General features: G+C 47.7%; 1 protein-coding gene across 3 annotated transcripts in view; it reads left to right on the top strand.

Annotated features, from left to right (window-relative positions):
• ESPL1 (extra spindle pole bodies like 1, separase) overlaps positions 1 to 21,684 on the top strand; it is a 53,796-nt gene that overhangs the window by 15,287 nt on the left and 16,825 nt on the right. For all 3 annotated transcript variants that reach the window (XM_084836669.1, XM_084836670.1, XM_084836668.1), the window contains 10 exons: positions 330 to 474; positions 1,703 to 1,859; positions 2,902 to 3,041; positions 4,840 to 4,974; positions 6,420 to 6,539; positions 8,321 to 8,492; positions 9,767 to 9,895; positions 11,318 to 11,474; positions 12,875 to 12,984; positions 16,060 to 17,210. In XM_084836669.1, coding sequence (XP_084692795.1) covers positions 330 to 474; positions 1,703 to 1,859; positions 2,902 to 3,041; positions 4,840 to 4,974; positions 6,420 to 6,539; positions 8,321 to 8,492; positions 9,767 to 9,895; positions 11,318 to 11,474; positions 12,875 to 12,984; positions 16,060 to 17,210 — 2,416 coding nt within the window. The remainder of the gene's footprint in view (positions 1 to 329; positions 475 to 1,702; positions 1,860 to 2,901; positions 3,042 to 4,839; positions 4,975 to 6,419; positions 6,540 to 8,320; positions 8,493 to 9,766; positions 9,896 to 11,317; positions 11,475 to 12,874; positions 12,985 to 16,059; positions 17,211 to 21,684) is intronic.

Genomic DNA, 21,684 nt, shown 5'->3' with positions numbered 1-21,684 from the left:
TTAAGCATTTCAAGCCCTGTGCAAATCAATAAGTTTGCATCCTGCATTACAGTCTTGCAAGACTCCAGAAAGTCTGCATAGTATGCAGTTCCCTTGCCTTGATTCCAGATTCATCGTAGCTCACTAAGAGGATTGTGTGGTTCTTTAAAGATGCTACACTAATAGGTGAGGTGCTAAAGGCCTTGTTCCATCTCTGCTGTCTCCGTGCTTTCGCTGGCCAAGTTGCTTGTTTCTCATCTGCAAAAGAAGACCCTCAATTTGCCCAGAAGGGCCTTGTGGTTGGTGTATGCAAGGCACTGTTAGCTAACCTTCGGCCTCCTCTTCTGTAGCTCTGCCCTGGACTCCATACATGAAGCCCTGCGGCTGTTAGACTCTGTGCCACAGACCCCCCAGAACGAGGTGCAGCTCCAGGATGACAAGGCCCAGGCCTTACTCTGGCTCTATATCTGCACAATTGAGGCCAAAATGCATGAGGTATGTGGTGATGAGCTAAGCAGCACAGAACTCTCCTGGCCAATAATCAGGGCCATGTACACTCTGTGCTCAAGAGAAGTTAAGTGCTGCAAGCTGTGTAAACTTATGCAGAGGCTCTCTACTGGCATAATTCTTCAACTGTGTATTGCAGGAAGTTTATTCTGTTTCCTGCTGGTCATGGGGAGGCACTGAAGCCTCACCCCTGACCACTATAAATCTTATCCAGCCACCCTTCTAGGTGCTGAAACCTCATCAGGCATTGCCCACTTGTTTTTACACAGGCCTTTGTAAACATAAGGTCTAGAAACTTTTCTCCATCTTTAAAAAATCTTAGGTGAGATTATTAGAAAGCTGAATAGTGTTTGCTTCCAGATTTGCACTGTTACTGCTTTTGCTCCATCATAGTTTATAGCCTTTTCTAAAGTGCATGTGACCATGCAAACATCCAGCATATACTAATGCCTTCTAGGAGCCATAGGGTAGACCACTGATGGTGATAAAATGGTGGCTCCATGTTGAGGGGGATTTGAGTTGGAAGGACCTGTTGCTATGCTGCCAAACATGACTGCTGCTATTCTGTGGGATTCTGGCCCATGAGCAGGTAGCGTCTCATATTCAAAACTGGGATGTATACCAAAGCAAGGTTGCAAATAACCATGGGCACATGCAGCTGAAGAATATGTTGTCTTTGTCAGTGTTTGCTGCACTTTGTTTACTTGAATGGACAAACCATATTCCTGCTTCTGCAGGCTCTGCCTTCAGTACTGTTTATACAGGCCCGGTCTCACAACCCAACATAGTGGGGCATTTGTCAGGGACCACCGAAGCTGACACCTTGCCTGACCTCCCCCCAACCCACCCCAAGCACCTGCAGCCACTTGGGCCCTCTGACAGCACTGCTGCAGATGCCACCCTTGCCTAACGGGCTTACCTGATGGCGGTGGTGGCTGGCCATGACAGACTATGACTAAGCCTGGAGGAGGAGGCTGGTGGCTCCCCAACACCTTGTGCTTGTTTTCTGCTTGTGCAGTAGTTAGCACAGCTTGTATTGCGTGGGCTGGGCTCAGTGGAATCTCCTCTGTGGTGGCTGGAGGATCTCTTGTCCTAGGTTGCTCTGTGAGGGTTGAAGAGCGTATACCAGCAGGGCAGAGATGGCCCGAGTGCACTCTTCCTTCCTCACTGAGCGCCCCACGCAGGTTTTACGGAAGCTCTGCTTTTTCCAACACAGAGCATCAAGCAAGACCAGAGGACCAGAAATGCCCGGGGGCAAAAGGATATGCAAGTTCACGAGGGCTTTGAGACCAATGATCTTGGCTACGAGGATAAGTCCCATGATGACAACTTCCTGTATCTCGGCATCACATTTAACCTGTCTGCAGATTCTGGTGAGAAACTTTGTTGCTGGACTTTGGTAGCTGTGGTTTTAAAGGACTAATAATACAATGCAAACAGAAAGTTTGGTAGGGACCTTCTAATCCTGCTCCCTGTAATGAATCCGTATATCCTTTCATGCTTAGGCAGATCAAAGGTGGTCATCCTCTAAGAAGTATCTTGCCTAATCTTGCTTGGCAGCTTTCAGCTCTTAACAATCAGGTAGAAGACAGCAAGAATAAAACTTGGATGCTTTATAGCCAAGCTCTGTCCACCCGATGCTGCAGATATTTATTTTAATCTCTGCTCTGTGTAAGTATACTTAGGGCTGCTCCAAATTTCAGAAGTATTACTTACAATTGTAAGTATTGTATTACATAAAATTTCTTTTGAAATTTGGAAGAGCCCTTACTTGCTTATGCAAGGCAGAAATTAAAGTAATTAATTTTACTTACGGGGATGGGAAGGGAAGAGGAAACAATTATGTAGTTTTTCAGCAGGGCTGGTAGAATGGACTTACTTCCCTTTTCATCTCCTGTACCGCTGGCTGGAATGGCTGCTGGTGGTGACCACTGAGGGAGGAGGAAGCTTCCTGGGGGCTTGATATGCTGGCTTTCCACATGTAGGACTGTGTGTGTGTTGTGGGGGAGCATCCATTACGTAAGTCCTTGCCTGCGGTCTGACATACCATTCAGACATAGGCTTATCATCTCATCCATTTCCTGTTCTTTGAAAACTAGGCCTGGCCTAGCACGGCCTAAGTTTGCTGCTGCAGTCCTTGCTCAGTCTGTAGATTTCTAAACAAATTACAAAAAGGCACCATAAATCTGCCTTTGAAGAGTCAGAACTTTTTCACTGCTCAAAAGGGAGACATGAAACAGTACTGTTGCTTATTAACCCTAGCTGTGTAGCAGCAGCTCCTGGTGGCAAGCTAGGCCCTGGATATGTGAGACGCTGCACCTACTGCGTAAAGAATTAGGTTTTGACTGCCTCAGGCTGAAGAGGAGATGAACAGATCCATGCACTTGCTTGTCCAACACTGTGTTTCCCTTTCAGTACAATCAAAGTGTTTGGATGATGCTCTTGCCTTGTGGAAGCAGCTCCTCTCCAAGTGTAGGATCCCAGCCCTGCGTAGCGTTGAGCAGACAACAGCATCCCTGCACATCATGGCAGCTTTGTACAGAATGATGGGAAAGGTAGTAAGAGCTAGGCACTCTGCTGGGGTAGCCAAGTCTATGTAACTTGTTTTGGTTTGCCTTCCTGGAAGTTCATTCTTTTTTTCTCCTCCACCTCTATTCTCTCATCTATGGAATATCTCTTGTTTCCCCTCCTTGGAGGATAGTTGCTGTCTTTATGAAAAGCCTTGGGGGAAGCAGAATGAAGGCTCCATATGGGAACTGCAATCCCCCTATAGAATCATAGAATAGTAGGGTTGGAAGGGGCCTATAAGACCATCGAGTCCAACCCCCTGCTCAGTGCAGGAATCCAATTCAGAGCTTCCCTGACAGATGGCTGCCCAGCCTCGTCTTGAACACCTCCAGTGTGGGAGAGCACCCCCCCCCGGTAATTGGTTCCATTGTCGTATTGCTCTAACAGGAAGTTTCTCCTGATGTTCAGCTGGAATCTGGCTTCCTGTAACTTGAGCCCATTATTCCGTGTCCTGCACTCTGGGATGATGGAGAAGAGATCCTGGCCTTCCTCTCTGTGACAACCTTTCAAGTACTTGAAGAGTGCTATCCTATCTCCCCTCAGTCTTCTCTTCTCAAGGCTAAACACGCCCAGTTCTTTCAGTCTGTCCTCATAGGGCTTTGTTTCCACTCCCCTGATCATTCTTGTTGCCCTCCTCTCCCGTTTGTCTGCATCCTTCTTAAAGTGTGGTGCCCAGAACTGGACACAGTACTCCAGATGAGGCCTAACCAGTGCTGAGTAGAGGGAAACTAGTATTTCATGTAATTTGGAAACTATACTTATATTAATGCAGCTCAAAATAGCATTTGCCTTTTTCGCAGCCACATCACATTGTTGGCCCTCCCCCTTCTAGGGGTCCCATACATCGCTCCTTCTCCCCCTCAACCTCCAATCTGAGATTTTTCTCTTCCCAATTTGAGAACTGGGGGAGATAAGAGTTCAGGATTAACAGCGGTCCACAATTTTTATGATGAACTTGTTTCTGCTTGTAGTTTTTAGTTCTCAGTGATGGTATTATACCCCCACAGGCATGCAATCTAATTCTAGCATTGCAGAGCGGTAGCAAAGCCGAGGTCTTTTCTGTATGTATGTTTGAGGGGTGGGGGAGGGTGGGAAATGGACTGTGAGATGCAAGTTGCAGCAGCTCCTCCAAAATGTATACAGGGGTATAGGTTGGCCAGAGAGCAAGCTGGGGTAGTTGCATTTCTGTGGCACCAACCCATTCTTTCTTCCCGCTGGCCTATGTAGTAGGAGGAAGGCCAAAAAAATCTGGAGCTAGGGAAGTACAGGCTGTGGAGGTGCATGCTCAGAACTTCCTCTCTACAGCTCAGTGGTGGCAAAGGTAGCTTGGGAAACGAGTCTCCCCACATATTGCATGAGCTTGACTGCGTTATGCCCTCATGCCACATCCTGGAAAGGCCAACTAGCAATTGGGGGAAGCAGAATGAAGGCTCCATATGGGACCTGCAACCCCCCTATAGAATCATAGAATAGTAGGGTTGGAAGGGGCCTATAAGACCATCGAGTCCAACCCCCTACTCAGTGCAGGAATCCAAGTCAAAGAGGAGAGGGTAGATGGCTCAGAAGCAGACCAGTTCCTTGGCCCCTCAATTGATGACTGTGTAACATATGCGCATATAAGCTCTGGATCCAGGAAGGCCTTCCTGTCGGGTGACGGCAACTTTATTATAGAGCCTGAGATCTCCACGAGCAGGTCTGGGGCACCTAGCTCTCCAGAACGCCATTATCGTCTTCCCCCACCCCTAGCTATGTCTTTAAATACTTTACTCCCCTTCTGTTCTGCAGCCACTGCAAGCCATGGAGAGCTACTTCCTGATCACAGCTCTCTCCAGTGCGCTTCGAGACTCCGTCGGGAAGACCAGTGCCTTGTGCCAAATTGCCAAGCTGCTTCTCCAGCTGGAGTGTCCCAGCTATGCCGAGGTGAGCATGAAGAGTAGCTCGCTAATAGCAGAAGAATCCCATTTATACACATACTTTTCTACTCATAGCCAACTTACCATTTTTTTATTTATAGCATTTTTATCCTGCCCTTTAGCCAAGAAGGCTCCCAAAGTGGCTTACAAAGATAAGAAATAAGAAAAGACACAACATCTAAAAGACACAACACAAAAGGAAAGGGGATTGGGAGGGTGGAGGAATAAAAGCCAATTCGGGCACTAGATTCTCAGTTGCAAACTTCAGCAGGTCATGGGCACAGTGGAAGGGCTGCTGCTTCCTCTCCCTCTGGCGGCCTCAGCAGTGACACTTGGTACCAGGACAGGGGGACTCTTGGCAGGAGCTGTGTCCAGGCATGATGGAGGTTATTGGTCCTTCTGGCCCAGCACAGTTCGACAAGCAGCAGCTGTCAGAGGGCTGTTTTTCTTTCCTGCAGCTGTGATACCTGAAACCTTCTAACTCAGGAGTGGGCAACTTGTAGCCCTCCAGATATTTTGGCCTGCAACTCCCATTATCCCTCACCATTGGCTATACTGGCTTGGCCTGATGGGAGCTGTAGGCCAAAGCATCTGGAAGGCCACAAGTTACCTACCCCTGCTCTAGCTGGATATGTCTGAGATTGGATTTGGGGCATTATGTGCTCCACCCCTGAGAAGGGGCCTCATAGGTTCCAGGTCCAAGGCTGGCTCCCAACCTGGGAAAAGTGGGATTTGAACAGACTTCCCCCAAGAATGATTGATATAGGCACATTCTGCCTTTCCATCTTAGATTCCTAAGGGGGCGAACTGTCCACTTGATAAACAATGAAAACACCAGCATATAAATAAGGGAAAACGAAGCACAACAGATCACCCGAAATCAGAGCTATTGGAATTGTGGGCAAGCAGGTCTTTTCTCCAACACTCTGCTAAAGAGCCATGAGCTACGTTCGTGCGTAACAGTAAGCCAGATTGCCTGGCTTATCCTGGTTTAGTGTGGATGAGAAGGATAATGGGGCACCCAGCCTCTTCACTTCCACCTTGCTCCTCCCTTCATGCAAGCAGACAAAACAAACAAGGAATTATTAGCTTAACGTGACATCAGAACCTGGGCCCCTGGTTTGTTGATCCCAAAGAAACCAGAATTCATAACCACTCTGGTTTGTTGCTAGCTTAATGAATCTGGCTTGTTAGGGAATAACAAACCAGGAGCCTGGGTCTGGTTGTCACAATAAGCAAATGCTGAGCTGTAAAGGCAAGAATCTGAAGATTGTAGGGCAAGCTACTTCATATCGAACTGATTTCTTGACAACTGTCTCATGGTTTATGAACTTGCAGCTGCTGAGGCCAGCTGCTGGTGAATAGGACAAATGCTGGCTGAACTCTGTTACAACCCTGATGGATTACCTGTTCCTCTGGTAACTTTGCTCTGTGTGTTTTTTCCCCTTTTAGACCACCTTAAAGGGGGCTGAATCCTGCCTGCAACATGTGGACCGAAATAATGACTGCTACCTGCTGACCAATCAAACCCTAGCTGTTCTCCATAGCAAGCTGTGCTTAGCAAACCGCAAGGTATCTTGTGTGGCATGCTCCCGTGTGCACACTGAATAGCACAGAGACTGACAAACCAGGGTATTGAAGTACTTGCTTCAGTAAAAGAGCTGTCTTCCGTGCTGGGAAGGGGAGGCTACAAAGTGACATGTGCATGGTGTTCTGGACTCTGTAGGGCAGCCTTCTCCAATCTGGCACCCTCCAGATGTGCTGGACCACAGCCTCCATTGGCCTTGCTTGCTTGGGCTGATGGAAATCTACTCCCAAACATTTGGAGGTTGGCACAGAAATGAGCTGAGGAGTGCCTCCACCCCTAAGTAAACCTAGAGAATTGCTATTTTGGAGGACCTAAAGGAAACCTAACATTTTGTAGTGTAGCAGAGTTTTTGGAATTAGACTGAAGAGACCAGAGTTAAGATTCCCATGGTGCCATGAAGTCCATAGGGTGATCTTAGGCCAGTCACTATCTGTCAGCCTAATCTATTCCTTAGGCCATGGGTGGGCAACTTGTGGCCCTACAGGTGTTTTGGACTACAACTCCCATTGGCCCTTGCCAGCATAGCCAGTGATGAGGGCTCATGAGAGTTGTAGGCCAAAACATCTGGGAGGCCACAAATTGCCCACCCCTGTCTTAGGAAATTGGCAGGTTAAATGGAAAAATAAAACCCATATATGCTACCATTGGATGAAGGGTGGAGTGCAAAGGTTGAGGTGGGCAGGGGGAATAGTGAACTTTTGACAATTGGGTCCTTGCATAGACCCTGAAAAGAGTATAATCTCTGGAATCACAAGGTAATTATCATATTAGCAAGTACTAGTGAACTTTACCCATTGCACCTCCTGGTAACTTTGTTAGGAGTTCCCCTGCCCCCTCCATTTTTATTTGACTCTTGTGTAAAGCTGTTATTAAGAACATAAGAGCCAGGCTGGATCAACCAAGGGTCCATCTAATCCAGCATTCTGTTCACACAGTGGCCAACAGGTGTTGACCGGGAACCCACAAGCAGGACATGAGTGCATCAGCTCCCTCCCGCCCATGTTTCCCAGCAACTGGTGCACATAGGCATACTGCCCCTGATTCTGGAAGTAGCGTATAACCATCAGGACTAGTAGCATTGATAGCCTTTTCCTCCACGAATTTGTCTAACTTCCTCTCCTCCATGAATTTCTTGTTGGTATGCAGTTTTGAGAAACCTATTTCAGGTGCTTTCAAAATGATCGCATCAAGTGTACATGGTTAGGAAATAAATGATGCTTAAAACCTTCCATAAGAGTAACCAAGACCAACTGAGGTGAACTGGCTGGTAGAGCTAGCTAATTGGGGTTTCAGGTGGATCAGTAGAAAAGGAAATTGTCTTACTGGCCCTATCCTAACTCTTATCAACCAACTCACGCAAAGAATTGGGCTAGCGGTAGGCTGCCTCCCAGCTCAGTCAAGGTTAGGATTTTTATGTGAGGAAGACCTCAGCTTTTCCCCTAGCAACTGTTTAAGGACTCCATGCAGTAGTTCATTTTGCATTCTGTCTTGACTGTAACAAGATGTCTATACCAGATGATCTGACACACTGGCTGCAAGTAAGCAGGGTTTTTTAAAAATCCCATTGTCTGCAGTATTGCTGGGCCCAGCATGCAGGGGCTTTGAACTGCAGCCACTTCCCGACTTTTCAGGAAACTTCACTTAGGTTGGGAAAAATCTGCAGTCCAGTCCAGGAGTTGTTGCAGCATAAGCCAAACATTGGCTGAGTAACGGAGTAATGAAGAGTGGCCTTCTTGCCAAGTGATGTTTCTCCCCTCATGGACAGATTGAAGATGGCCTCGTCCTACTAGTAGAAACCCTACAAAATCCAGCATTGCAAAGGTCCTCGAAGGTCTGGTACCTGCTCCGAGCCAGCGCTCTCCAGTTAACAGCCACTTACCTTGGTCTACCTCCTTCCACTCTCCCACTGGTGCTCAGGCAAAAACTCCATGCTCAAGGTGAGCGAGGAAAACATCCATCCCTCTCCTCCTTGATATTAGTCTCTAACCCTCTTGATAGCATCTGCAAGTAAAAATGTATGTATTTATTTATTTAAAACATGTATATCCCCCTGTATATCATTAGGATCTCAGGGCGGTGTACAGATAAAATTAATGTAGACAGCATAAATCAATAATAATTTAAACAGCTAAAACATATTTAACCATTAAGCAAGCTAATACCAATTTAAAATCTAAAACAATAAAACAGTTAAAACAATGTGCTACTTTAGGGAATTCATATAGCCCTCAAAGGTTTTGATAAAAAGCCATGTTTTCACTTGGCGCTGAAATGAAACCAATATGTGTGCCAATCGGGCCTCCAAGGGGAGGGCATTCCACAACCGGGGTGCCACAGCAGAAAAAGACCATTGTGAATGAATGGAAAATTTGGATCCTTCTGTGAGCCAAAGAGGGTAGCCGGCATTTGTGTGCAATAGCAAGGCAATCCCCACCAGAGGCTTGATGGGATATGCAGCCTTAAAGGTACCCAACCGCTGATAATACAGGTCTTGGGGTTGGCGTCTACCTCCACGGTGGTGAACAGCCATTCCAAGCTGGAGGAGAAATGGCCAGTTTAAACTAGGGCAGGACTACTAGTGCTGGCTGGCAGTCTGCAGATTTCAGGTGTTGTGAATTCCACCCATCTAGCAGAGATGATGGGGCCTTTAAGCAGTTCCAGCGGCATGCCAAACATTGTGGAAACTTTTATGCATCGTCACCTTGGGTGTAGAAGGGGCCATGGTGCATTTGTGCAGTAAAGAGTATTGGCAGAAGTATACCTGCTCCCCTCTTTTCCATTGGGATGACGCGGTGATGTACAAACTGTGTCCTGTGGAGTCCTTGAATTCCTTGGTAGCTCATCAAGAGTTCCTTAACAAGGCAGTCGGTACTGGTGGGCTAGCTTCTCTGAAAACCGGCATGCCCCCAACATGTGCAGCCTTAGGAAAGCAGTGAGCGTTCCCTTGGGTGCACTCCAACGATAAGGCCCAGTGGGCTTGGCCAGTCCCTATGTTCCCACTGCAAGTGTGACCTACAACCCTGTAATGCTTCCCTCATATGTCTGCAACACATAGAGGCCCCTTTGCATGGGTTTTATTTATCAATTTGTATTTATAGCCTGTCCTTCCCCACAAAGAGCTCAGCGCGGGTAGGTTCCTTGTGGCAAGAGTTCCCCAAAGATTGAAAAATGCGCTGCTAATATACAGTGTTCTTTTTCTCCTGCTGTGCAGGATGGAAGACCCCTGAAATGGCTCTGAGTGACGCTCACAGACTCTACCGCAGCATCCTCTTGAACTTCTCGCTGATTAGCAGCGACGCGCCTGCGAAAGATGTTCCTGAGCATCAGTTTGTCGATCACGGTAAAAGAGGGCTGCTTTCCGCTGAAGTGTGCAATAACTCTTGCTGTGTCTAAAATCCTGTATTCTTGATGCTTTCCCTAAACCTGGGGCAAAGAGGTCCAGATGGAAATTTTGCTTTCATTTACTAGTTCTTATAAACCTCCTTTTCAACCAGGGCTCTGTAAAATAAAGCTATATACCACATCTACCCTGCTTTTAAACTGATAGTAGTAATGGTAGTGAGTGGTGGTTATTAGTATTCATACAGTGCCATTGCTGTGCATGGTGCTTTACAGACGTATACCAGGTCAGGCTTATTTGTCCATCTAGCCCAATACGGTGACCAACAGTAGCGCCCCTTAGTCTCAGGCAGAGAGGAATATTTCATCTGACCAGCTCTCTGATTCTCTCTTAACTGGGAATACCAGGGGTTGAGCCCAGTAGCTTCTGCATGCAACGCGTGTGCTCTATAGCTGAGCTACAGCTGCCTTTCCCTCAGCTACACTTGCGTCAGTGATGATGACGGGCAAGCTTGATAAATGGCTACCAAAGTAGTTGTGTGGCTTCTTGTTAGAGAGAGTTTTTAGTCACTTGCCTTGTCTGGAGAGCAGGCTAATTCTGTGCACTACCTGAAGCACGCACTCCTGTGTTTGATGAGTATAGCTGCTTCAAAAGTGAAGGCATCAGTCCCTGTAATTCAGGGATGGCCTGCTGGTGGTCCATAATATGGACTGGGAACCAAATCCATATTACTGGCTCCTGATTTTTAATCCTAGCACAGTCAAATGTATAAGACACATTCACTTGCAAGGAAAAGAGCTGGGTTATCTGTATAGCACATGAATGTGATGTCTCATGTATGTTCTGAAAAGGCAAAGGACACTGCTCTCGAGAGGCAGATCAGCGTCTCCTGGGAAGCACACTTATTTCTTGGCCACTCCCAGTAGATGAGCCCAGGGTCTGGTCTGAAGGCCCAGGATGCAGCCGCCTTGCTCAAGCTAAGCAGGTCAGGGGTCTGCTCAATGGTTAGAGGGCAATTGAGCCTCAGAGCTCCATCTGTGCCCCCTTGAGTTCCAGCATGGGAGAAAGGCAGAATATCAATGTAAAAAAAATCCCTCCCATCCAAGCACGCTAGCTCCATATTTGTGAAATCTTTATTGCTAGGGATTGCCAGTTGTATTATAGAGCCTAACCAGTGGGGCGGGGGAGGGGAGAATGGTTGTTCTGGTCCTCAGACTGGTATCTAAAGGACAGTGGGCTGCTAAGAATACCAGGGCAAGCTGGCTAGTCTTAATCCATGTGGAACTGTGTTCACACTTCAGCATGCTATATCTTCTACAGTATTAGGCAGGGTGACCCTGAATGTGTGCTTAAGCTGCCCCACATATACTGAATTGTTTTCTGGGTCTCTCCCCTTGCCCCCCCAAATTTGATCGTTTTCAGGTGATAACCTGGTGCAGAAGTGGCAGGTGCTGGCTGACATGTTTGTTTGTTCAGAGAGCTTTGTCTCCCTCCTTGGCAAGATCGAGATTGTAAGTGAAGCGAGAGCTTTCTGCCTGGAAATGCTCAAGATCTCCATGAAGTTGCAGTCAATTCGATGGTAAGGAATATATGCACGCACATTGTGTGTGTGTGTGTGTGTGTGTGGTTTTGTGTCTACCGGGGTGCAGAACCTATTTCAGCCTGAGGGCAGAATTGCATTTTGGAGAAACTCTTGGGGGCCGCGTTCCAGGGGTGGGCAGGCTCCAAACAAAGCGGCAGGGCCAAAACTACAAACAATGCCAGCATATTTTAGTTTCAGTCTCTTTCTGCCAGTCACTAAGCCTTAGGACAGGCATTTCAACCTTTTAGAATGGTGGGGGGACTTCACAAAAGCCGGGAAACCTCCAAACGATCAGTGGTTGGCAGAAAGGGAGTGGGGCCAGGGGAACGCCACCTGGGGACCCTGGGAGAGCTGGATTGGGACCCTTGGAGAGCTGGATTGGGACCCTGAGCTGGAGGCTCTGCACCCCTCATCTGTACTTTGCACAGACAGAACCGAAATTGGGGCTAACATCTGGAATAGAAATTAGCTCCTGTTGGCTCTGTCCCTTCTCGGAAATGTGGGCTCAGGAATTCTAGTTGCAGGCCCTGCTTGGTTTGGGGAGCTTATGTAGCCTGAGCAATGATAGCTGAACACAAAGAGACAAGGTGCAAGGAATCTAACAGAACTTCACAAGATCAATGAAATAAATGTATAGAAATTTATAAGCATATATGCGACATAAAGCAGAATTGATGGTAAACATCAAATTATAAAGGAAGTTAATATTTCCAGTGCATATATACCATTGATGACAATTATATCAATTCATAACAATCATATCAATCGTAATGATATCAGTCTCGTATCTGTTACAGAACCCCGGTGTATTTCCATCTTGACTATATATTAGTCTTAATCAGGAACTCCAATAGACAATTCTTCTAAATGCATAACGGACTCTGAAAACTAATAACGTTAAAAGATTGTTTCATTTCCTGAATTTATACATTTTCAGTGGTGTACTGGACAATAAGGCAAATTAGCCAAATATATTGATATGTTGTGAGTGAAATGGTTCTTTGAGGAGAAAACTTCAATGTTGTGTTAAATACAGGTTTTCTCCTGCTCACTTTTCCCCCAGATAGCATTAGCACTCCATAAGCCAGTCACCAGACAAGAGAGAAATGCTGCCTCAGCAGTTGCACCTTGTGCGTTTGTGCTGAGTTGTTGTTCGGGATCTTGTCTTCTTCGTTTTGCTCAAGCAATGATAGCCATATCAGTGAAGTGAATGAGGTCTGGCTTGAATGAATTCTGGAGTTCTGCATGTTGAAGTTGGAAGGTGTACTGCTTGGCTGATGACACTTGCATGCCAAAGGCTTCAAGGGCTGGCTGATGGGGAGGATAAAACCTGTCTTCAGACCAATGAAGACTGGCACCTTTTTGCTGAGGATAGTATCTGTTCTTTCTCTCCTCAGGTGTGCTCGCTTTCTGGTCTTGAAGAGCAGACTGGAACTTCAGCGCAACAATCTGGAGCTGTGTCGCTCAGACCTTGACCAGGTCCTCTTTCTTCTTGAGTCGGGCACAGGTGAGCCTTCACTGCCTTATAGTCTAAGCAGGGTTGAATGGCAGAACTTGGAGCCTTTTGTTGCTAGGAGAGAGGAGGCAAGTTCTAGTCTGTTGATGAGAGCCATTCTGGATGTAATTTGAGGAGGTGGTTAGTCTCCCTCTTGAAGCCAGGGTAGATCTCACCCTGGTAGAGCTTGAGGATGTTGACAAGGTGCTTGGACAGGTTTGTGCGACCACTTCCAGTTTGGATCCTTGCCCCTCATAGCTTATTAAATCTGGCAGGGAGGGAACAACTGGCTGGGCGAGGAGGTGATAAATGTCTCCTTGCGAGAGGGAGTGGTTGTGGGCCGCTTGAAAGAGGTGGTGGTGAGACCACTCCAGAAGAAACCTTCCTTGGACCTGGAAAATCTTAATAACTTTAGGTTGCTGGCAAATGTTCCTTTCCTGGGCAAGGTCCTTGACTGGGTGGTGGCCAACCAGCTCCAGAGATTGTTGGATGACACCGATTATTTAGATCCATTTCAGTTGGGGTTCAGGCTGGGTTTTGTCATGGAAACGGCCTTGGTTGCCCTGTATGATGACCTATGTCAGGATCGAGATGGGGAGGGTGATTGTGTTGATATTCCTGGCTTTCTTAGAGGCTTTCGATACCATTGACCCTGGTATCCTTCTGGGGCAACTGTGTAAGCAGAGAGTGGGGGGTACTGCATTGCAATGGTTCCACTCCTACTTGGCTGGCTCCAGAAGGTGGTGCTTGGGGGATATTGCTTGGCCCTGTGAATTCTCCAGAATGGGGTTCCGTGCAGGTCGGTTTTGTCCCCCATGCTATTCAGCATCCACATAAGATTGTTGAGTGGGGTCATCTGGAATTTTCGAGTGCACTGCCATCAGTATGCTGATGACATGCAGCTCTGCTTCTCATCTTCATCAGATGAGGCTGTGGATGTGCTAAATCAGTGCTTGGCTGTGACAATGGACCGGATGAAGGGTAATATACTGAAACTCAGTGCAGACAAGACTGAGATGCTGTTGGTGGGTGGGTCTTCTGAGTGGATGGAGGGTGTTCATTCTGTTCTGGGTGGGACTACACTCCCCTTGAAGGAGCAGATTCATAGTATAGGGGTTCTCCTGGAGCCGTCATTGTCACTTAAGGCTCAGGTGGCTTCACTGGCACAGAATGCTTTCTACCAGGTTCGGCTGGTGGCCCAGTTACACCCCTATCTGGACAGGGATAAGCTGACTTTAGTAGTCTATGTTTTGGTAACCTCCAGGTTAGATCACTGCAATGTGCTCTACATGGGGCTGCCTTTGAAGACTGTTCAGAAGTTGCAGCTTATGCAAACTTTAGCAGCCAGATTGATAGCAGGGACTTCACGGTTTGAGCATCCAATTCTGGCCCACTTGCACTGGCTGCCTGTACATATCTGAGCCAAATTCAAGGTGTGGTTTTAACCTATAAAGCCTTACAGGGCTTGGGACTATAATACCTAATGGAGCACCTCTCCTGATCTGAACCTGCCTGGCCACTACAATCAATATCAGAGACCCTCCTCCAAGCGAGGCTTGGCGGATGGCAACAAGGGAGAGGGCCTGTTTAGTGGTAGCCCCCCAATTCCGGAACGCTCTCCCTACTGAGATCTGCCAACATCGTCATCTTTTCAGCACTGGGTTAAGACTTTCTTCAACTTATAGGTACTTGACAACAATGATGGGGCTTTTAATGTCAGTTGTTTTTTATCATGTCTTAGTGTTTTATTGTAACTGGTTTTTTTTTACTTGTTTTAAATTGTTTTTACATTTTCTGTGTTAAAGATTTTATATTGTGTTTTTAGTATGTTCTCTTTTGGGGGGTCGTAATTTCTGGGGTTGTAATTTTTGTGAACCGCGCAGAGAGCTTTGGCTATTGGGTGGTATAGAAATGAAATTGATGAAATGAATCTGAGTTGGGGTGGCAAGAATTCTGGGGTGACTGGAGCTCTGCTCTGCTCCCAAACTTTTAAGGCTGCAATTTATCCTGACAATTCTGGAGTGGTACAGGGCAAGGACGGTCTGAGAATGGGAACGGATAAAATGATTGCTTTGGGGGAAAGGGCAGATCTACAGAATCGTTGAGTCTCTGCTTCAACCACTAGAAGCCCCTTCTGCCTTCTAAAACACGGCTATGGGTGGGGAGCTTTTTCCAGCCTGCATTCTCTCAAGGGAATCCTTCTGGGGCCGCATGCCAGCAGAGGGTGGGGCTGAAGCAAAAATTGGTGAGGACACACGCATGCCCCCGTCACTTGCTCTACCCTGCGTGCAGCAATTTTGTTTGAAGAAAGCTTCCCATTGGAGTCAGTGGGATGCTTTTTTCACATTTAATGGCTGGCCTGCAGGGTTATATGGGAGATGTGGGGATGGTGGCACGTGAGGAGGGTTACCCCTTCCCTCCCCAGCTGCCATTGCCATGGGAATCATGATGGGGTACCTGGGGAGAAACAGAATGTTCTCCAGGCAGCTTACTTGGAGAGGGGGAAGACGAGGGTGGGGCATGGTTAGGGAGGAGAGGCTGAGGACCAGACAGAGGAGCCCTGCAGGCTGGATCCAGCTTGCAGGCTGTTGGTCCCTACCTATACACTATATGTAATCCTATCACTCTCAAATGAAATCACAATCCTCAGGATGCCAAATTCTATGCTGGAGCCGAGAATGGACCTACATGCTTATACTATGGAAAGCACACACAACCTAGGTCACAATTAGGTAGTTTTCACGGTGCACATAAAAGCCTGCCAAGCCAGGCACTTGAGGGTGTAGGATCTTAACACACACTGACATTGACACGGGCTTGGGGACTTCCTCCAAAAGGGATCCAGGGAGGTCCTCACGCTTAATACTGGGAGTGGCCCATGTGAGCAACATGGGTATTGATGCCCTGTCTTGAAGGAGGAGAGCCTTCCCACCCCTCAGTCAAGATTAGCTTCCCGTGATGGGAGGGGCTGCATCAGATTTATGTTAAACTCCTGCGAGGGCTTCAAATGTTTTTCATTCTGCTGCTAACTTGGTGCTCAGTTTCCATGAGTGAAAGGCTATACTAGCTCACCTCTTCTGCCTCCAGTGTTCGAAACAAAAGAGGAAAAAGGCGAAGTGAAAATCAAGCCAAAGAAAGGAGGGCCTAAGGACAGGAAGCCCCGAGGCCTACCCTTGGAGCCTTCGGAAGAAGAGCCACCATTCTTGAATGAGTTCTCCCTTGAGTTTGTTGACACGGTCTCCGTGCAGAAGGAGACCTCTCTAACCACCTCGCCAGTGCTGAGGCCAAAGCTGAAGAAGCGACCCAGCTTCCTCAGCCACTTAGACACATGCTGCTGCTCGCTGTGCTCCGACGTGGTCCTCTCGGCTGTCTGCCTTCGATGGCTGGTCACCTCTGCCGAGGGGGAGCTGGCCTTCGGGGACAGGGGAGCAGGGCTGCATCTCCTGGAATCCAGCCTGCGCCGATGTGCTGCTGCAGCTCTACGTATCTCCAACATGGTGGCCTGCATTTCTCAAGGGAAAGTTAAGGAGGCTGTTGTCCAACGTCAGTCCACAGTCGGGCTTCTTGACGATCTGGTAGCCCATATCTACGTGACGCTGACCAAACAAAGCCTATGTTCTGGTAAACCAGAGAAGAAGCTCTGGAAACTTCTGGAGACAGGCTTGAGCTTTCTGTCTTCCAAAGGGCCCTCACTGCCTGGACTCGAATACCAAAGGGCCAGGCTGCTGCTTGCCAAAGCTGTGGCCACCATCTCTGTCCTGGCCTCCAGTCAAGATGGCTGTGTGGAAAACATATTTTCTAGTGCCTGGTCCTGGAAGTCCTCATTGTCTCTGCAGGGGAGCCAAGAAAGCAAGGCGACTGTAGCGGAGGAGACGGTTGATGCACCTTGTACACTTCCCCTGAAGAGCAAGACACGGAGGCAGCCAGGTGGTGCCCCCAAAGCAAAGTCTAAGGGAATCCAGAGAACCAAACCCCTGCCCGTGTTCAGACCTAACGATCCATTTGCCATGGCTGACTCTGACTCAGAAGCTCCTCCAGTTGTTCTTCGACCACTTGTCAAGCCCCAGACCCCAGCACAGGAATCCCTTCTGGCCTCCAAGACGTGCCTGTCCTCAGCAGCCAAGACGAGCCTTGCCCTCAAGGCTCCGTTTGTGGTCTTTGAGGAATCTTCTCCAAATGTGAAGACTGAACTTCCAAAGGCTCCCAAAGTGACCAGAAGAATGAAATCTCGAATTAAGGTAACTGAAAAAACTTTAATGATTGATGCGTGCGTGCGTCTCTCTCTCTCTGTCTCCCTCTGTGTGTGTGTCTCTGCGTGTGTGTCTCCAGAGGGATGGATGGATAGATAGATCTCTTATGTAATAATATTTTATTTATTAAATTTATTAATCGCCCATCTGGCTTGTCACCCAGCCACTCTGGGCGATATACAATTTTATTGTTTTTATTATTGTTTATTAAAAACATATTTCTAAAAATACCCCAACCCACCCCAAATGCCTGCCTGAACAACCACATTTTAAATGCGTGGCGGAAACTCATTAAAGAGGAGACATGATGGAGTTCCCTAGGGAGGGAGTTCCACAGAGTAGGGGCCACCACAGAGAAGGCCCTCTCCCTCGTCCCCACCAGTCTAGCTGTCCTGGCTGATGGGACAGAGAGAAGGCCATCCGAGGCTGATCTTGTTAAGCGGCCTGTCTGGTGTTGCTGGAGGCACTCCTTAAGATAGGCTGGGCCGGAACCATATAGGGTTTTAAAGGTCAAAACCAACACCTTGAATTTGGCCCAGAAAACAACTGGTAGCCAGTGCAACTCCTTCAGCACTGGAGTGATGTGATCTCACAATGTGGAAGGATCAAGTAAGTAGGTGGTCGGCCTTACAGATGAAAGCACCTTGTCCACTTCATCAGAAGGAAGAAGTTGGAACCAATCCCACAAAACCAGTTTGCCACAGACTGCCTCTTGCTCACTAACTGTACCCACAGCGCATGGAATAACACTCCTAATCGGATCAATTTTATCCGCAAAGTGCCTTGCCAAGGCCTCACAGGAGGCCTTAGAATGCTCCAGCGGTTCCAGAGCCACTGGACTGACCAGGCTCTGGACCACTTGGAACAGCCTCTTGGGACAGCACTCTGTGGACGCAAAAGAGGCAGCATAATATTCCTTTTTTGCTGCCTTCATCACCACGTGATAGGCTGAAGATACAGCTCTAGCATGTGTCTGATCATCTTTGGAGCGAGACTTCTGCCACTGGCACTCTAGCCATCTCACCTCCTGTTTCAGAGCTCGTAATGGCAGATTGAACCATGGTGCAGTCCGAGCCCTGTTCAGGGGGAGAGGGCGTTTCGGGGCCACCCAATCTAATGCCCCAGTGATTGCAGCATTCCAGCAATCCGCCAGGGTCACGACTTGAGTGGTGGTTGGTGTGCGTCAGAGAATCCCCAAGCGTGTTCAGGAATCCATTCAGATCCATAAGATGCCTGGGGCAGACCATTTCAATGGGTCCTCCACCCCTGTGGAGGGGTTGTGGAACCAAGAAGTCCAATGTCACCAGATAGTGATCTGACCATGACAAGGGGGTGGTGGATATACCCCTGACTTCAAGATCACTTCCCTGCTTCTCCAGAAACAAACACAAGGTCTAGTGCATGACTGGCTACATGGGTGGGCCCAGTTAGAATATGGTGCAGCTCCCAGGAAGCCATGGTCTCCATGAAGTCCCAAGGTGCCCCCATGAGGATGGCCTCTGAATGTACATTGAAGTCTCCCAACACTAATAAGTTAGGGGACTGCACACGCATATCAGAGACCACCTCAAGCACTTCGGCCAGGGAGTCAGTCGTGCAGCGGGGTGGGCGGTACACGAGCAGAATCCCCAGACTGCCCTTTGGGCCCAACCTCCAATACATGCATTCAGCAACCTTGGTCTCCCGGAGAGGGGTTCTGGTGAAGACCAAGGGCTCCCGGTAGATAACAGCCATTTCCACTCCCCCAGCTGCTGTGCATACAAAAATCCAGCCGGACACATGGCCGCCACAGTTGGAGCAGCAGCCTCAGCCAGCCAGGTCTCTGTAATACATGCCAGGTCTGCACCCTCGTCCAGGATCATGTCATGGATGAGAGATGTTTTCTGGGTAACAGACTTGGCATTGCAGAGCAGCAAACGAAGGCCAGAAGATGGAGTCGCACCTCCCCCAGCCATCCTTTGGCTCTGGACAGGCCTGGAGCAGGGGAAAGATATTACACATCTCCCCCATGTTCCCCTTACCTGGCATGGCCTGCCCCTAGCACTCCGCCAGTGCCTGCGGCCCAGCCTCGATATGTTCTGGCCCCCAACACTCCCCCCACTGCCTCCATCAGGTGGACACATGGACACATGCCCCCTCGCTCCTGCCTATCAGGCAGGCTACCCACCCCTAAAGCATAACAGAATCCCCCCAAAACCCACCCCCCACTAACAATTAAAAAATAATAATAAAAAAATACATCCCCTTTAAAAATACTGCCAGGCAGGAGTCCACGGTGGGGGGGGGGGTAGCGGTGGAGGTGGGAGCTGCAGCAGCAGGCCCTTTTCCCAGGGTAGTGGTAGCTTCTCCTGCAGATCCTGGCTCTCCCAGGCCACCTCAGCCAGTCAGCTTATATAGCCCCTCCAGGAAAGGTGGAAGCAGTCAGCACAGCTGGCTCAGTACCTCGGGGCCTGGTCCTGCAGGGACTGGTGGTCTGCCGGGCAGAAGTCCACGGGGAAGCACTGGTGTTGGTGGCGGCAGTGGGCACAGCGGCAGTGGGCACGCCCTCTTCCCTGGGTGGTGGTGGCTTCTCCTACAGATCCTGGCTCGTAGCAATATCGTAGTGTAAGACTTGTTACTAGAGATCTACCAAACCAATTTTGCTCATTTTTGTTTTAAACAAGCTTGAGCAGTGTAGATGTGCAGAAAATTTTGAAACTTCAAAAAAGTTCAAAGCTTGAGCTTTGGGCAGCTCAGGAAGGGAGAGGGATGAGCCAAGGGAGAGGTTAATGCATATGCCCCACACTGCATATAATGTAACATGTGATACAGCCTGTGTATGCACGTGTAATAATGCTTACTCCTGTGAGGTCTTAGGGTGCTGGGTCAATGGAAGGAATGGCTCAGAATGTTGGGAAAGGGGCTGAAGAAAAGTCAGCTGGTGATAAAGGAGGAGGAAAAGAAGCGGAGGAGAAATTGCTGCAAGGACACCAGAGGGAGAAGAGAGAGAAATCTTACATCATGTGGTTTTGATCTCAAACATCAATAAATGGTAAATTATATACATACATACATACATACATAAAAATAAAAAGAATGTATTTCTTTTGGTTTTCACCTTTACCGGTTTATATGTAGTATGTTAGTTTAGAAGTGTAAAGTTGTTGCAAGGGAAACAGGCAAATATTTTTATCCAGTCATTCTCAGACTACTTGCCCCCTTGGCGACACGTGTGTCTGTGTGTGTGTAGAGAGATGGGGAGAGAGGTATGGGCGTATGCATATGCATGACTGTCATCTGGTTAAAAAGATCTTGGCCAATTAACCAAACGGGGTTTAATTGATTTTTATTTAAAATCTCCATAATCTTGCAAATGAGTAAAACTATCATTCTAAGGAAACAAAACATAGACTTCGTCAATGGGGCATGTGTATGACTCTGCAGTCGCCATTTTAAGAAGCATTTTCTCCTGTCTGAAGGTGAAGAAGGAATGCCTCCTTGAAGATGGTACCTTCATGCATCTGCAATTTGTATAAATGCTTACACTTAAAAATACATATTATAATGCCACCTATTATGGAGTAGTGTGATAAAACACGGGAACTTTTAGTATGGACAAGATTTCAGCCCATATTAAAGGGGCATGTAACCCATTCTTTGTGGACTTGGGCAAATCCCATGTCACCACGGAGGCTAGTATAAGAATGATTGGAAAAAATATGTTTGCCCATTTCCCTTGCCCCTGGAACAACTTACACTTTTAAAATAAACATACTACAAATAAACTGGTAAAGGTGAAAACCAAAAAAAATACATTCTTTTTATAAATATAATTTACCATTTCTTGAAGTTTGAGGTCAAAAACACATGATGTAAGATTTCTCTCTCTCTTCTCCCTCTGGTGTTCTTTCAGCTCTTTCTCCTCAGCTTTTCTTCCTCCTAGTCTATCACCAACTGGCTTTTCTTCAGCCCTTTCAGCTTTCTCCTCCGTTTCTCATCCTCTTCCTGTAACTATCACCAACTGACTTCAGCCCCTTTCCCAGCTTTCTGTGCCTGTCCTTTTATTGGCCCAGCACTCTAAGAGCATACAGGAGTAAGCATTATTACACATGCATACACACACTGTGCCACATGTTACATTGCATGCACAGTGTGGGACATATGTATTAACCTCCCCTTAGCCTCATCCTTCTCCCTTGCCAAGCTGCCCAAAGCTCGAGCTTTGAACTTTTCCGAAGTTTCAAATTGTTTTGCACGTCTACACTGCTCAGGCTTCAGTTTAAAACAAAAATGATCAAAATTGGTCTGGTAGATCTATGGTAAAAAGCCTCACATTCTTATGTAAGATATATAAGATGACGTAAAGGGGTGGGGAATCACTGGGCCTCTGGATGTTGGAGCCCAACTCCAATCAGTGCCAGCCAGCATGACCAATGGTCAGGGATGATGGGAGTTGTAATCCAACATATGAAAGGCCAGTTTC

The sequence above is a fragment of the Heloderma suspectum genome, chromosome 2 (genome assembly GCF_057233095.1).
Source record: "Heloderma suspectum isolate Gila_16-S chromosome 2, 16-S_ref, whole genome shotgun sequence".
NCBI lineage: Eukaryota > Metazoa > Chordata > Lepidosauria > Squamata > Helodermatidae > Heloderma > Heloderma suspectum.
This window is presented reverse-complemented; position numbering and strand designations above follow the sequence as displayed.